The sequence below is a fragment of the Haliaeetus leucocephalus genome, unplaced genomic scaffold, assembly GCF_000737465.1.
Source record: "Haliaeetus leucocephalus isolate CR32 unplaced genomic scaffold, Haliaeetus_leucocephalus-4.0 Scaffold187, whole genome shotgun sequence".
Lineage (NCBI taxonomy): Eukaryota > Metazoa > Chordata > Aves > Accipitriformes > Accipitridae > Haliaeetus > Haliaeetus leucocephalus.
In genome coordinates, this window is record NW_010972623.1 from 169055 (window position 1) to 184498 (window position 15444).

General features: G+C 44.9%; 1 protein-coding gene across 1 annotated transcript in view; it reads right to left on the bottom strand.

Annotated features, from left to right (window-relative positions):
* Positions 1–202: 202 nt before the first annotated feature.
* The window catches only part of PSD3 (pleckstrin and Sec7 domain containing 3), a 91590-nt gene continuing 76348 nt past the window's right edge, over positions 203–15444 (bottom strand). Inside the window, exons 13-16 of the mRNA XM_010565219.1 lie at positions 10875–11032; positions 9845–9989; positions 6524–6667; positions 203–415 (exon numbers count right to left, since the gene is read on the bottom strand). Of these exons, the coding sequence (XP_010563521.1) occupies positions 203–415; positions 6524–6667; positions 9845–9989; positions 10875–11032 (660 nt within the window). The remainder of the gene's footprint in view (positions 416–6523; positions 6668–9844; positions 9990–10874; positions 11033–15444) is intronic.

The following is a 15444-nucleotide window of genomic DNA, read 5'->3' on the forward strand; positions in this document are numbered from 1 at the left end:
AAATTAACAAAGCAAAGCAAAGCAGGAGCAAAGACATCTCCCACAATCTGCACAGAAACAGCAAAATATACAATAGAAAATGTCACTAACACCCCATTCAGGCAGATGCACTTATTTTTTGTGAATGACAGGTTATTAAATGAAAAAATTTTGACCACCGGTACTTTGCTGCATGGCTGTTCCCCCAGCTGTCATTTCCACCCTAAGTGACCTTCTGCTTAATGCTGGGTGTTTCTGGCCTGTAGTCCTTCCTCTCTGAGACATTGCGTTTCACCTTGGCACTAACTGGAGACTCCTGATTCAATGAGGGACTCGAGTGGGATTTCTTCAGTCCTGGCGCATCATTCTCTCCTCCACTCAGCAGCTCCTTCACCCCTTCTTTCAGGAGGCCAACGTAAATCTCATAGCGATTTTTCTGAGAAATGAAAAGAAAGGCCCAAATCAGTCTGGAAGAAATTCTGCAGAATCACTTGAGTCTGGGTAACTTAATCGTTTCTGCTGGCCTTGAAAGCCAGGAACCTCATATGGATGCGAACAATGGTGCCTGATGTGGACATGAACAATGGTGGCTAACATAAATTACACTGTACAAAAAGGATTTCAGGCAGGCTGAGCCCAGGGGTGCTGTGCAATTAAAGGCACTCAGTTTGCAACACACAAATCCTGGTGCTCTGCTGAACAGTGGCTCCCAGCTAGTTGGAGTGCATGGTGATTTCCAGGTAACACCACCAAGTGAAAGCTTGCTGACCTTTGTCACGCTGGGTCATACTCTGTGCTCACACATATTGAGATATTATGTGCCCCACACAGGCAGGGAAATAAAGTGCAGCAAACTAAGGGACAACAAAAATCCTGCTCTGGTTGGCTACAACTCTCCCCTGTGACCCTGTACTCCCGCCAGCAGGTACTGCTTTCATTGCTTCAGCCCACAAGGGAGAAACCAAAGCAGGGTCCTGCTAAGCTCAGACTGTACCAGCTTGGCCACCACTGAGCCCATGAGAGGATGCTCTGCAAGGCCAGACCTTAACAAAAAGGAACAGATGAGAAGGCTATGACAGCAGCACAGCATGTTCCCCTGGCAGGGCCACTCATGGTGAATGAAGAAGGTTGCTCTCTGTCCAGACACTTGTATTTTCCAACTGGAAAAAGTTCACTTTACTATGCCCCATGCCCACTTTTTCTGTTACTTGTCTGGAGCAGAGCTTTCCCTGTCCAACAGGAAGATTTCACTCTGTGTGCCACAAGTATGTCTTTCTGCACAGAACATCTCAGCAACCAGCAAAATGAGGGTACAGGTAACAGAAGATCCCTGCAGGCCCTCAAAACCAGAAGCTGGGGCAGGAGAACCTGAGAACAGAGCAACCCACCTCCTGGGATTTGTTTAATAACCTGCCCCTGACATATCCACTAAAGACATGGTGCAGGCTTTGTAATTAAAGTGATCTCAGTCAGCTGGGAGCCAGGGAAGGAGGACTTAAACATCTGCACTGATCGTTAATTTATACTTCCAAGTGGCAAAACAGCTGCCAAACTATTATGTTCCTGACAGAGGAAAAGGTGTTTAAGAAAAGTTCTTCCAATTTATAATAAAATAATAAAGTTCTGGTAACAACACTTAATTCAAGGCCAGGAAGTCAAAAAGTTGGGTAACTGTTTTGAAGTGTGGAATATAAAGGAAAAAAAAAGGAGGGAACGTGACTGGGTTTCCAAAGAGTCCTTTGAATAAACAAAACCTCATAGAGGAGGATCATAAAAGAACCCACCTAAAAATTAAACAAAAAAGCATTCTTATCAATTCCATATCTGGAGCTCCAGCTCCACAATGTGAGAGACAAACACATCAAGCAGGTAAGAGGTGTCGTTCCATAAAAAAAGGAAATGGAGAAAGAGCAAGCAAAACCCTGATGATGCACCAGACTGATGAATGATTCATCACACAATGAACGGGACACCTCTGCAAAAAAGGAGGCAAGCCAGTGCTCTAAGCCTGGGATCAGCATAATATTCATGATGGGAGAGAGGGCCTTCATTGCCATACAGACTTTGGTGTTTTGTTGGTCCAGTAAACCCCACCAGGGTCACAAGACCCAGCAATCAGAATGGATATCCACGACCAGCTTCTGCGCTGCATGTCTGCCAATGGCCATTTTGCCCTGGATTTGTGGGCCCATGACTCCTATTGCAATTAAGCAATGCTGTTGGAAGTTTCTATTTTGATTTCAGTTGCAACAAACTTGCTCTTTCAGTGATCTGACATTTAAAGGTAGGTATTAAAGCTGGTGGTAATTTTTCCTTAAAAGAAATTAATCTGGAAAATTCTGTCAAGAAAGTAAAACCACTGAAGTTAAAACCATTCAAAAGCTTCTGCAACATTATCTCTGAAGACTGAATGCACATAATAAGGAGGAGATGAGGTAGCCACCCATCAAATTTCTGGCTTCACTTCTCACCTGACAGCACTCAAAAGATCTCTCTCAAACCATAAATTTGCTGCAATGAGCAACCATCATCTGGAGCTGTACTTCCTCAGACAGCAAGCAAAGAGAAATGTTCCTTCCTTAGTGTCTACAAGCAAAGATACCAGCAAGAAGAAACACTCCTAGCTGCATCCTTGAACAAGGACCAGGCATCTCCTGGTTCACCTCCCCTCAGCAGGAAACACCATCTCACTTGTCTTTCATCAGGAACGAGAATGAAAGGAATGCTGGTGGGAGAACAAAAAGGAATTGCAAGGGCCTACAGAAAAGGAATCTGGCTTCTTTGCTCCTAATGGGACTATGTTGCTTCCACTGGGACTTACAGGCCCTTTTGGTGTGCTTCTGGAGATGTATCAGTATGGCCCTTTGTACACAGATGCAAGGTCTGGTCTGCAGTCTCAGCCTGAAAGAGCCAAGTACAAAAGACTGCCCTGCCTGCCTCTTGCCCTTTTGCTTTGACCCCATGCAGCAAAGTCTGTCACCAGCTCCTGCCTGACCCTGACCGGACTTTGTTCTGAAGGGAAGGTGAGGAAACTCCAAAACCAGAGGAAAGTTTCCATTCAGGATTTTCATATAGCTCACCTTTTTTTTTTTTTTACTGCCTATTGATAGTTCAACATGGCCTGCAAAATAAGTGTGAAGGTAACACAGCATTGCACAGCAGCACCTTGAATCACCAGCTTTCACACGCAACTGAAGTTGGTGCCACTGCTTTTCTGCCTAGACAGGCATTCCTGCAGTGCTGATCACATACCTGAATTGTACGGTTTGATTGCTGTTCAAGGCTCTCACTAGGGAAGAAGGCATCTTTTGTTTCCTGGGCTGTACTGGTTCTGCTTTGTACTGAGGTAGCTAAGGAATATTTCTCACCATGATAAAATTGACAGAAAACAGAAAAAAACCACAATGATCTCCTTCTCCGTCAATCTTTCTAAAATCATCTAACACTCCAGCCTACATTTCATCCTAACTCACCACGCTTCTAGAAGTGATAGAAAATTAACTTTGTGTCAAGGACCCAAAGCCAAGAAACTCTTTGCTCTCCCAAGTTGCACAACACCCCCCTTACAGCATGAAAGCGTGTGGCTTGCTCTGTACATGCGAGTGCTGTGTTCAAAACTGACAGTGTGCCATCGATCACAACTCTCTGATCTTGACTGTTTAGCCAGTTTCCAAACCACCTTACTGTCCATTTCCTAGTCCACCACACTTTATCAGCTTGTCTACAAGGATGTTAGAGGAGACAATGTCAAAATTCTTGTTAAAGTCAAGAACAAACAACATCCACTGCTCTCCCCTCATCCATCACACCAGACGTCTCATTGTAAAAGGCTCATGTTGGTCAAGCATGATTTCCTCATCATAAAGCCATGTTGAGTACTCACAATCACCTTGTCTTCAAGTGTTTGGAAGTGATTTCCAGAAGAATTTGGTCCATCACCTTCCCATGGACAGAGAAGCAACTGACCAGCCTGTAGTTCTCTGGACCTTCCTCCTTGCCTTTCTTGAAGATAGGAATGATGTTTGCTTTCCACCAGTCCTCAGGGACCTCCCCTGACCACCATGACCTTTCAAAGGTAATTGAGAGTGGCCTAGCATTGACATCATCCAGCTCCCTCAGCACTCATGGGTGCATCCCATCAGATCTTGCAGACTTGTGTATGACCACTTTAGGTATTCCCTAACTTTATCATCCTTCACCAAGGGTAAGTCTTCCTTGCTCCAGATTTTCCCACTGGGCTTATGTATTTGTGACTGCTGAAGGCTTGTCTTACCAGCAGAGACCCAGACAAAGAAGACATTGAGTACCCTGGCCTTTCCCTGTTCTTTGTAACCAGGTCCCCTGCCCCATTATGGGCCCCACCTAGGGCCCATATTCTCCCTAGCTGTCCTGCTCTTAACATACCTGTAGCAACCTTTCTTCTTGCCCTTCACACCTTTTGCCTGATTCAACTCCACATGGGCTTTGGCTTTCTTAAATGCAATCCTACATGCTTGGACAGTATCTCTATTCCTCCTGTGTCACCTGCCACTGCTTCTACCTCCTGCACACTTCCTTTTTATGGTGGAGTTTTGCCAGGAGCAACTTGTTCATCCATGAAGGCCTTCAGACATCTTTGCTTGGTTTCTTGCTTGTCAGGGTGAACCATTTCTGAGCTTAGAGGTGATCCTTGAAAAGTGACCAGCTCTCCCAAAGCCCTCTTCCCCCCAAGGCCATATCTAATGGGATTCTTCCAAGCAGTTCCCTGAACAGGCAAAAGTCAGCTCTCCTGAAGTCTAGGGTTGTGATCCTACTTTTTACTTTGACCCTGCCTTTCAGGATTACGAAGTCCAACATCTTATCATCACTGTTGTCATGGTTGACCCTGACCTTCATATTCCCAACCAGTTCTTCCTAGTTTCTAAGTGAGAGGTCCAGGAAAAGTGCCTCTCCTTGTCTGCTCCTCGGTCACCTGTGTTAGGAAGTTGTTGTCAATGCACTCCAGAATGTGCTGGATTGCTTGTGCCCTGCTGCGTTGTCCCTCCAGCAGATATAGGGGTGGCTGAAGTTCCCCCATGAGGACCAGGCCTGCAAACACAAAGTTTCTTCCAGTTTTTTGAAAAAGGCCTAGCAGACAGCCACCACAACAATACCCATCTTGGTGTGCCCGCTAATCCTGACCCACAAGCCCTCGCTGGCTCATCACCCTTCCTTAGACAAAGTTTCATATGTGCCTGCTACTCACTCACATAAAGGGTGAATCCCCCTCCTTGCCATCCCTGTCTGTCCTTTCTAAAAAGCCTGTATCCACTCATGACAGCACTCCAGTCATGTAAGCTATCCCGTTACCTCACTTTAGCCCTGTTTTATTGATAATGTAGTCTCTCCTGTCCACGTTATTGTGTACCCTTTGCTTGCCAGCCCTGTCCACCACTTCCTTGTTTGATTGTTGGTCAGATCATTTCAGGTATGAGGGATATGGAAGAACAAACTGGCCAACTGTGTTGCCTGTACAAAACAGTATCAAAACATCTATGCAAGGCATCTCAAGCTCACCGTATGCAATGCAGCCCAGAGCTACAGCAAAGCTAAAGCCAACACAGCAGTTACAACCTTCTGCAGAAGCAAAAGTACACAACCAGTCAAGCCCAGGAGTAAAAAGAGCTCCTCCAGAAGAAACTCATATAACACATGACGGGGGGCTTACAGTTGTGGAGGCTTGCATTGCCTCTTGTGGTCTCTCCGACTTTTGTCTTATCTGCTCTTTCTCTTCTACAGACTATGGATCTTCCTTGCCAGGCAGTGGCTATCTAGAGTAGGATCCTTTCAGAGCCAAGGCAACATTGACTCACAGTTCTGGGGGAAAAAGCTCAAAGGTGCAGCCATGAAAAACACCGGGCACCTGCCGCGTTGCCAATCCCCTCCCACATAGCCCTACAAATGTGGCAGACACCATGATGGATAAAACATGCTGTCAGATACTCAGAACAATCTCCTAACACAGCTGCCTAAGTTGCATCACTCAATCCTGTGATCTTTAATTCTACCCTTTTCCTGCTTGTACTGACATCCAGCTCACTGGTACACAACACAGATGGCTCTGATGAGGCATGCCTATGACAACAATTTTAGAAGAGCAGTTCCTTCAGAACATACAATGGAAGACAATTATCATGATCTGCATTACTGCAGAATGCAGTCATTCCGTAAAGATTGAAGTGCCAACACACTAGGCAACACATAGTATTACAATACGAGACAGCTCCTGCTTTGAAGACCTTACCATCTCTTCAAATAGATATATTAGGCAAGGACGGAGGGTCACATTTTTACCCTCCATTTTACAGATGAGGAGCTAAATTCATGGCTAAGGTTAGAGGAAATCCTCATCAAAAAGAGGAGCCACATCCCAGCTTCTGGGATTGCTGTGACAGACCTGTCTAACAAGAACATACTCCTTGGTTAAGTAAGGTGAAAAATGCAGAACTTTAGGACTGTACCCCAAGTATAAGACCAGCTGCTCCATTTGCAGTAAAGTAAAAGTAATAAAGTTTCCCATACATACCTCAAACTCCAGATAGTGGTCCTTCAGTTTGTAATCATCTACTTCCTTGCCTTTGAGCTTCTTGTCAGGAGGATAGGAACGATGCTCGGCAAGCTCAGTGGAGATCTGCTTCAACTTAGCTTCATGGGACTTCAGCTGTTCATCCTTCAGAAATACATTAGGCACTTAAGTGACTAAATTATTTATCTAAAATATTCGATAAGCAAAGGAAAATAGAGAGATGTCTGTACAATAGCACCAAGTAGTTTCTTTTTCTTTCTCTCCTTCTTTCCTTTTCTAATTTTAATTAGATTGATAAGGTCTGTTATCCCAGAGCTCTGTCCCCAACAGCGCTCTCAAAGGCACCAAAGAAAAGTGGCTAAGTTTGCAGAAAAACTCAGCAGCTTGCAGATGCCACCGGGAAGGATAGCAAACCTGTCATCCCTCGCCCTGCTGAGAGCAACAGAACCAGCTTGCTGCAGAGCTTTACTGACAACATGACACTTCTGCTTTAATACTTTTTTTAGCAAATAAATTAAGGCTGTTGTGTATGTAGTCAGACCAAGGGCAGAATGAGACAGGCGAAGACCCTGCCTCAGGTCTTCGCAATGTAAAAGTAGTTCCTTCTAGGACAGAAAGGACACAGAGTCAGGGCTTTTCCTTCCATTTCTGCACTACCAAACGCTCTCTGGTCTGCGGTTTCCATTTGTTCAGAACAATACAACGCATCCAGAAGAGGAAGGGCTGTCCAATCCCCCAAAGGTATCTCGTTTTGCTAAGCTGCTACCAGCTTTTATCCCACTGTGCAGTTGGATAAAGTGAGGAGCTGCTACTTCCCCTTTCTAGGCAATTTCCTTTATCATAATCCCAGGCCCACTCACTTCCTCCAGTCCATCTGTCAGCTACCCTTCCCTCAGCTCAGAAGGTTTCCAGCTCCTGCAGCATGGCCTTCTGGCCATTTCTAGGCTTGGATCTGAAATTATGTTTGAACTAGGTAAGTCCAAAATATAGACATGAACATGCAGATCTCAGTGACTTAGCCAGAGTCGTAACAGCAGGTAGTACCCAGCTCAGCTCCCGTGTATGTACCTAGCCTCAGAGGAGGGGATAGCTGCCAGTAGTCGTCCCCCAGTGGTGTGGCTGCGCAGCTTGCAGCTTCAAGCCTAGCTTGGACTTGCCTGCACTGCACTGTGACTCACACCAGGGATGGAGCCTCCCAGCTCACTGAGCTGGAGCTGCAGAAGAGAGCAGAAAGGGAGCTGCAGAAGAGAGCAGAAACTTGTACAGAGGATCATAGTTGAGCTCCAGCTCATATTGCGTTTCAACTTTTTTGCAAGAGAACCGAAGAAAGAAACATGTGGGATAATTTGCCTCCGCCTATACATGGTAGGGCTTGAACCACTCGCTATTGGCTGCCAAAAATTCTTGTTGCTGTTAGTAACTACCCTGGATCTGCCTGATCTCTCTATTACTGCCCAGTCACTCTTTACATAGTGCTGAATCTCTGGTCCCAGTGACATCCTGTTGCAGTGAGTTCTACAGCCTGATGACAGCAGGTGTTTGAGCAGCTATTAATTTGGCACTTGTAATTTCCAGGGCAGCAGCCCTTTGGAGCTTTTGTGTGTGCATGCACATTCTCAGAAAAAAAAGAAAAAAAAACCCTAGCAGATCTTTTCTAGACTGGTTGTTCCCTTATATATAGCTTTGTCACATCCCTCTTTGGTTGGACTAACCAAGATCAGACACTGATCTGCTTTTGAAAGCAAACTTGGTGCAATGATCTTGCACAACCTGTCATGTCCAACCTCTTTCCCTCACCCGTGTTAGGTTCTCACTGCATCCTGACTTCTGCCTGACCAGGAACAGGCCCTTTGAAGAAGTACTGTCCATCATGATTCAGCCCACAGAATCCTAAACAGCAACCACAGGGATTTGACAATTCATATTTTTTTGTCTGCCAAATGAGAAGCAGCCTGCTGGCAGCTTTTCCACACTGACAGATAAAAGCAGACATGTTTCTGCTTGCCTTTGAATTTATCTGCTTTGAACACTTAACATTCTTCTGCCTTTAGCTAAAACAGCTTATCTTATTCCTCTTTTCGTGTCTCCCCTTCTTTCAGACACAAACCACAGGGCTGTGTTCTATTTTTTTCCTTTCCAGATTAAAAGGAAACAGTGAGGCCAGGAAACAACGTGCTAAATGGAACAATCACACAGAACAACAATGAGTAAAAAAGCTTCTTTTGTTGACTGGGGGTAAATTATTGAAGCCCCATACAGTACTTTAAAAAACGTATGCACGAGTAAAAGGTAAAACCACAAGGATGAGACAAGTTAATATTATTCTGTATGAGACATGTTTTAAACTTTAACCTAGAATAGAAGATGGGAAGTCAGTCACCACACTGTAAGAAGAAAGGCTACTGCCATGGAGAGCGAAGTAACAGGGGTGACATAAAAACACCACCCCCTTAGAGAAATACAGATTATGAGATACTGGTTTCTAAGGAGTGTTGCTAAGCTATGAAGATGGCCAAAAAATATATTTAAGAAGCCATCCAGCATGGGCAGATGACTTCAAAATCTACAGGAGGTTACTAAAAGTACACACCCAGCATTGGGATCTATCACCTCTGCCACTCTGTCAACCTGATCAATGCAATCAATGTTGTGTTCCTGCCAGTGCAGGAGGAATTGCAGGCATGCATCACAGCTCCCAGAGTAAACAGAGCTATGGGCACAAGCATCAGACACAGCCAGTCTGAAACAAGCAGAAGTATGTGGTTTTTCATGCAAGAAGTAATAGAGCTGTGAAACTCCCTGCCACAGGATGTTGTGGAATATAAAAGCTTATGTGATCACAAGGGGAGACCAAAGACATTCATGTTAAGAGATAGTTTATAAATATACATTAAACAGGAAATCCCTGAGCTCATAAGGGTTGGAGTCTGGAAAAGTCTTGTGGGAGAAATATCATTGATGTATCAGCTTTCGTCTTAAATGAGTGGCAATAAACACTCAAATTCAAAAAACCACCAATCAGTATTTGAAGTGTCCTCTGCAGAGACATAACTATGGGATGAAAATTCTGTAATTGGTACTAGGAACACTGGTGATTACTTCTTTTCTTCAAAAATACAAACCAATTATATTCAAGTCCGCTCCTTCTCTCCCCCCACTTCAAATCTTGCATCAGGAAATGAACAGAGATTTACTGTGCAAGCCTCCTTCTCCTAGGAATGCTAGTGGCGACAGCCACAAAACAATGCCAAGGACCACTGTCCACTTTCCAGCCAGCCAGAGAAATCGCCATCATTTATCCTCTATATAAAAACAGCTCACCTGAGATAGCTTCGTTGTGGTGGCTGGCAGGAGCGGGCGACTGAACTTCTTCTGAGAGCCAATTGCCGCTGGAAATGGCGGTGCAGAGAAGACAGCAGCCACACAGTTAATCTTATTGATCCAAGTCTGCATTTCTTCTTGGCTCCTGGGGAAGAAACACTTATTAAGCACCTGCTGACTCAGCCTCCTCTACCTCTTTTCCACCCCTTCAATGGCACTTTAAAAGCAAGAATAACCAGAACTGGACAAGTCTTAAGAGTCTGCTCAGTCTTCTGGTCTACCTTTGCAAGTGATTAGTGTCAGGTGTCTCAGTCACAGGCTGGCTCATGATTAGGTCTGTAACTCACCCTAGCATGCATCTTTTCCTAATCCAATTCAAATGACACAGGCAACAGAGCCAACCAATGCCCTGATTCAGACATATGTCCTAAGGTCTCAGCTGTGCTGGACACCACAGATCTCTAGGAGGTTTCTACATGGATCTCAGTAGAAAAAGGCTCACGCACAAGACTGATGCACAGGTTTTTAATGTCAGAAGCAAAAGGCAGGTCATCTGTTCTGTCTGGATATCACAACCTGAAGAACTTAATCAAATTATTCTTGTATTAAGTAGTAACTTTGTTTCTGACCAAAGCATATGTTCTAGAAAGACATCCGCCTAGGACCTGATGACATCAGGAGACAGACAATCCAAGACTGCCTTTGGTCATTTGTTTCAATGATTAATCACCCTGACTGTTAAAAGTTTGTGCCTTGTTTCCAAATTGAATTTCTTGCATCTTCAGCTTCCAGCTGCTGCATCTTGTTATGCGTTTCTCAGCTAGATTAAAAAGCCTCTTAAAACCTGATGTTTATTTCTCATGAACTACTTTGTGCACTCTAATCAAATCACTACTTAATCTTATTTTTGATCAAATAAACAGATTGAAACTCTTAAGCCTCTGCTTCAACCTGTGCGGGCATGAATTTACCCCTCCTTCAGCACTACTTTTTTTTCCACAACTGGCACAAATCAGAAGAGAGCACTTACTGGGCTTGGAAAAGCAGGACCCTCCAATCTGCTGTTTTAAGCTTGAGGACATTGGGTTTCTTCTCATAGTCTGTTGCCTTGGATGCCAGCGCATGATGCACACTAACGGCATTCTTCAGATCTTCCTCCGACAAAGCCTTTTCTGGCTTGTATTCATCCTGCAGGAGTTAACAAGAAAAACGGCATCCAATTTCTCCATGTGCTACTCCTTCTTCCTCAACTGTCCTGGTTTCAGCTGGGATAGAGTTAACTGTCTTCCCAGTAGCTGGTACAGTGCTATGTTTTGAGTTCAGTATGTGAAGAATGTTGATAACACACTGATGTTTTCAGTTGTTGCTCAGTAGTGTTTAGACTATAGTCAAGGGTTTTTCAGCTTCTCAAGCCCAGCCAGCAAGAAAGCTGGAGGGGCACAAGAAGTTGGCACAGGACACAGCCAGGGCAGCTGACCGAAACTGGCCAACGGTGTATTCCATATCATGTGATGTCACATCTAGTATAGGAACTGGGGGGAGTGGGGCGGGGAATCACCACTCAGGGACTAGCTGGGTGTCAATCAGTGGGTAGTGAGCAATTGCACTGCGCATCATTTGTACATTCCAATCCTTTTATTATTGCTGTTGTCATTTTATTAGTGTTATCATTATCACTATTTGTTTCTTCTTTTCTGTTCTATTAAACCATTCTTATCTCAACCCACAAGTTTTACTACGCTTCCCGATTTTTTCCCCTATCCCACTGGGGTTGGGGAGGAAGTAAGCGAGCGGCTGTGTGCTGCTTAGTTGCTGGCTGGGGTTAAACCACGACATCAGCCTAGGGAAAAACCTTGTTCCATAGTCATGGATAGCATTAAAGTAGATGAACTGCATACAACCTGACTTGAGCACATGCGGTTTCTACCACCTTTAACATCTTTTCCTTTCTCTTTCTTTCTCTTTTCTGATCTCTTTGCAAGGGAGAGAAGTAGTTCCACTACCTGCTTGACAGGAAACAGAGTAAACAGGGAGTATTTGACTATCACAACAACTGTGGACTATTTGTCTTCATTTCAGGAATCCTTCATGGCTAGCTCCCTACCTCCACTGGTTCCTGCTTGGGTTCTCAGCCTCCACTGCTCGATTTTTATTTTTCTCAAACAACTACCTTTGTATGTCCTCCTAGGTAGGCCCTCACACATTAGAGAAGCCTTCTTATCAGTCTCCACAGAGCAAATATAGCAACCTCCTTTAAATCTCTCTGCTCAGCATCTGCAAATGGCAAGCACAGCACCATCCAGGTTTTTGACACAACAACAGTACCACTCCTAACACCAAATGACAAAAGAAGGGAGTCAAACTCCTCTGTGTTGCAAGTGTCAGCCTAGGAGCAGTCTTTGATCTCCTGAGTGATAGAAGCTGGATGAGGACACAATCATGGTGTAGCCACAAGTTCAGTTTAAAGCCCACCTGACTATAAATAGCTTGGGAAAGCCAGGAGCTTTTTCAAGGAAAAGTCACTTGCCAGCAATGCAAGTGTTTCTGAAAGAGAGGCCAAAGGAGTCTGCAATTGACTCAATTTCTCCCCCTTAGTACATCACAGAAATCAGTCTCAACTGAAACACCCACCAAGGGAAGGGGTGTGACAGCTGCAAAACAGAGGAATAATTCCCTGCAGGCATGATAACTATTGATCCCTCCACTTGGAACACAAGATGGGGTTTATCAGGCAACAGAGTGCAGGATGCAGAGCATGTGCAGGGACAGCACTACTTTAAACACCTAGAGAGGCACCCACCCTGGAGAAGAGCTGGTTAGCGTGCATGAATTGGTTTATAGGGCTTATCTGGCAGCACACACGCCAGGGTTGCAGCCAGAAGCAACTACGCTACTGCCGAAGGCATCTGTGCCCTCGGCCAGGCTGGGTTTGGTTGGCGCTCTCCAGAATTAGTTTCAAGGGATGGGGAGTCACCAGCTGTGGTGACCGCCTCCCAGCACGGAGGACAAAGTGTCCTGCTTCTCTGCCACACCTTATCCTTCCTCACAGACATCCAGCCAGTGCAGGCCCAGAACTTGCTGCTCAAGACACAGCTAACCAGCTCAAGATGCAGCTAACCAGCAATACTGTCACAGCACTACCTCCACTTGGGGCCAGACAAGGGCATAATCCACCACAGATCTGGCAGGCCTAGCAGAAAGGCAGAGCACTGCTGCACAGGTGACCAAAGGGTAGTCTTCAACCTAAACATTTGTGACATAAGGAGTTTTCAAAGTCTGGTAGTGAGTGAAGCCGTGTCCTTCCTCTCTCATAGCTTGAGTCCCAGCAAGCTTTGGAGGGATCTCCATATCATGATGGACTCTGGCTACTCCCACTAAGGGCGCTCACTAAACCTTCCTCAGAGAAGATCTAAGAAAGTCCCTAGCCGAAGGACAAAAACTGGAGGAGGCTGTCCAACGTCTGGCCCAGCCCCACCTTGAAGATGAAGGAAGCAAGCCCCCAGGTCAAGTCCCTTCCTTCACAGGTTCAAAAGCTGATTTATTTGATGGTAGTTGTCCAGGAAGACTGGGAAAAATTCAGGGCCAGGAAATGAATTTAGAGAGACCTCAGAAACATGATATTCTGGCTTTTCTCAAGTTACCACCTAGATATAGTGTCAGCTATCGCCTTGCCTGTTGCCTCCTAGCTACCTCTGTGAGATGCATCCAACGTCCACAACCCACTCTGGTGTCTAAACCTGTTCCAGAAAAACTCCACATTTGGGCAGTCTCAGAAGCAGTCCTGGCTGAGAACCCCTCCTTACCGACAGAGAGCATTCATGATAATCCCTGCTAATCCTACTGGATCAGATGGCTGCAATCTACCTTGACAGCTGGGGCTCTGCCAGCTTCCCCAAAGGCACTGATCAGCATACCGGAAATGTCTCCACGTCGTTGGCCAGCCTCAGAGAAAGCTGGAAGGACACGAATGTGCTGTCAAAATTCCTCCTCTAAGGCCTCCAACTCTTTTCAGCTGGCAGGGAATGCTAGGGCAGCAGGAACATCCATATCTCCCATGCCATCAAGGACAGCAAGTGCTCTGATATGCTCGTGTCAGCATGGAGATTGAGCTGAAATGGAAGGCAGCTCACTAAAGTTAGACCAAGACAGTGACAAGAAAATATATGAGGAGCCAGAAAGGAACTGTGACCTCTCTATCAACTGAAGGCTGATGTGAGTGCTGTACACAATGCAACAACGTGCTGAATTCGTCTTTCTCAGACTCCTGGAGAATGACTTTCCCACATCCTGCTGACCCAGAGTCAGCATGTTTCTAAATCCATTTTTGATAGTCCAGAGAATGGCATTTGGCTTTTTATCAGTCAATGTACTGTAGGTGGGTATCTCCACTCAGTTGCATGTGATGGCTGCAAAATTCTCTTTCAGAAAGTCTCATCACAAAACACTTTATATCATTCTGGCCCCTCTTTTTTTTTTACATTTTAATAGAGGAAAGGCATTTGAGAAAAGTTATATAAAAATACCTGAAAGGCCGCAAGATAATAAAATGCCACATCAAAGAGCAAAGGTGTTGCAAACCCCACAGAAGAGTCAGAACAAAACACGAAGGTCCATGTCCTGCACTGCTTGCCCAGAAGCAATTTCTAGCAAGGAAGCAAGGTCAGCCTTATGTCCTCTCCTTATCAACCTCTCTTCTGTATGCACATCACATCCCATGTCAGTCTAGTGAACAGACATTCTGTCAAGCTCCTACTTTGCAATTTCCTCTTGCTGTGAACAGAGGGCAGGAAATTAACCTTGGCATGAGGATGCTGAGAGACAGGGCCAACATCCCAAACATGTCAAACCTCTCATTTTATATAATACTGTGCAGGCATGTGTAGTTGGCTCATTGTGAACACTTCCACTGAGCCCCTCCGGTGGCCTCTGTGCTCACTAATTCAGAAACTATCTCTCTTAAATCACTCATTTAAAAATAAAGCAATATGCAGCACAGGAATTAGCATTGGAAAAGTTCCAATGGGAAAAAAAAAAATCAAAAAACATGGGCACAGAGACAAGACTGCCCCAATAAACTTCCCAGTAAATCTCAAGTGACCACCATTTACAAACTACTCTCATATGTGCACTTTGACAGCAAAACAAGGAGAACTGGACTGGTATGCAAACAGAATGACAGCAAAATTGGGATCACACTGCCCACTGGGGGAATCACAGCTGCTACAAACAGTTAATATTTATATTACAGTAGTGTCTTGAGGGAACAGCTGAGTTACAGATAAACACAGAAAGCAATAGTGCAGAGGTTTGTACCTGTGTTTGTGTGTATACAGCACCTAGAACACTGGGATTTCTCTCTCCCCTGCTTAAATAGCACTCAGTGCAATGAAACCACTATCACAGATATTACCTGTGCAGATATATAGATAATATACAGATAATGAGAGAAAGAGGGAAAATGTGTGTATGCATACGTGAATGCACCCTGCTCAATAGCACTCCATAATCAGGAGAGAAGGCAAAGAGAGGCAAGGAAATCCTTTGCCCATGACTACTGCCAGAGCTATGCATTTCTACAAAGAAATCAAGCTGCTTTAAAA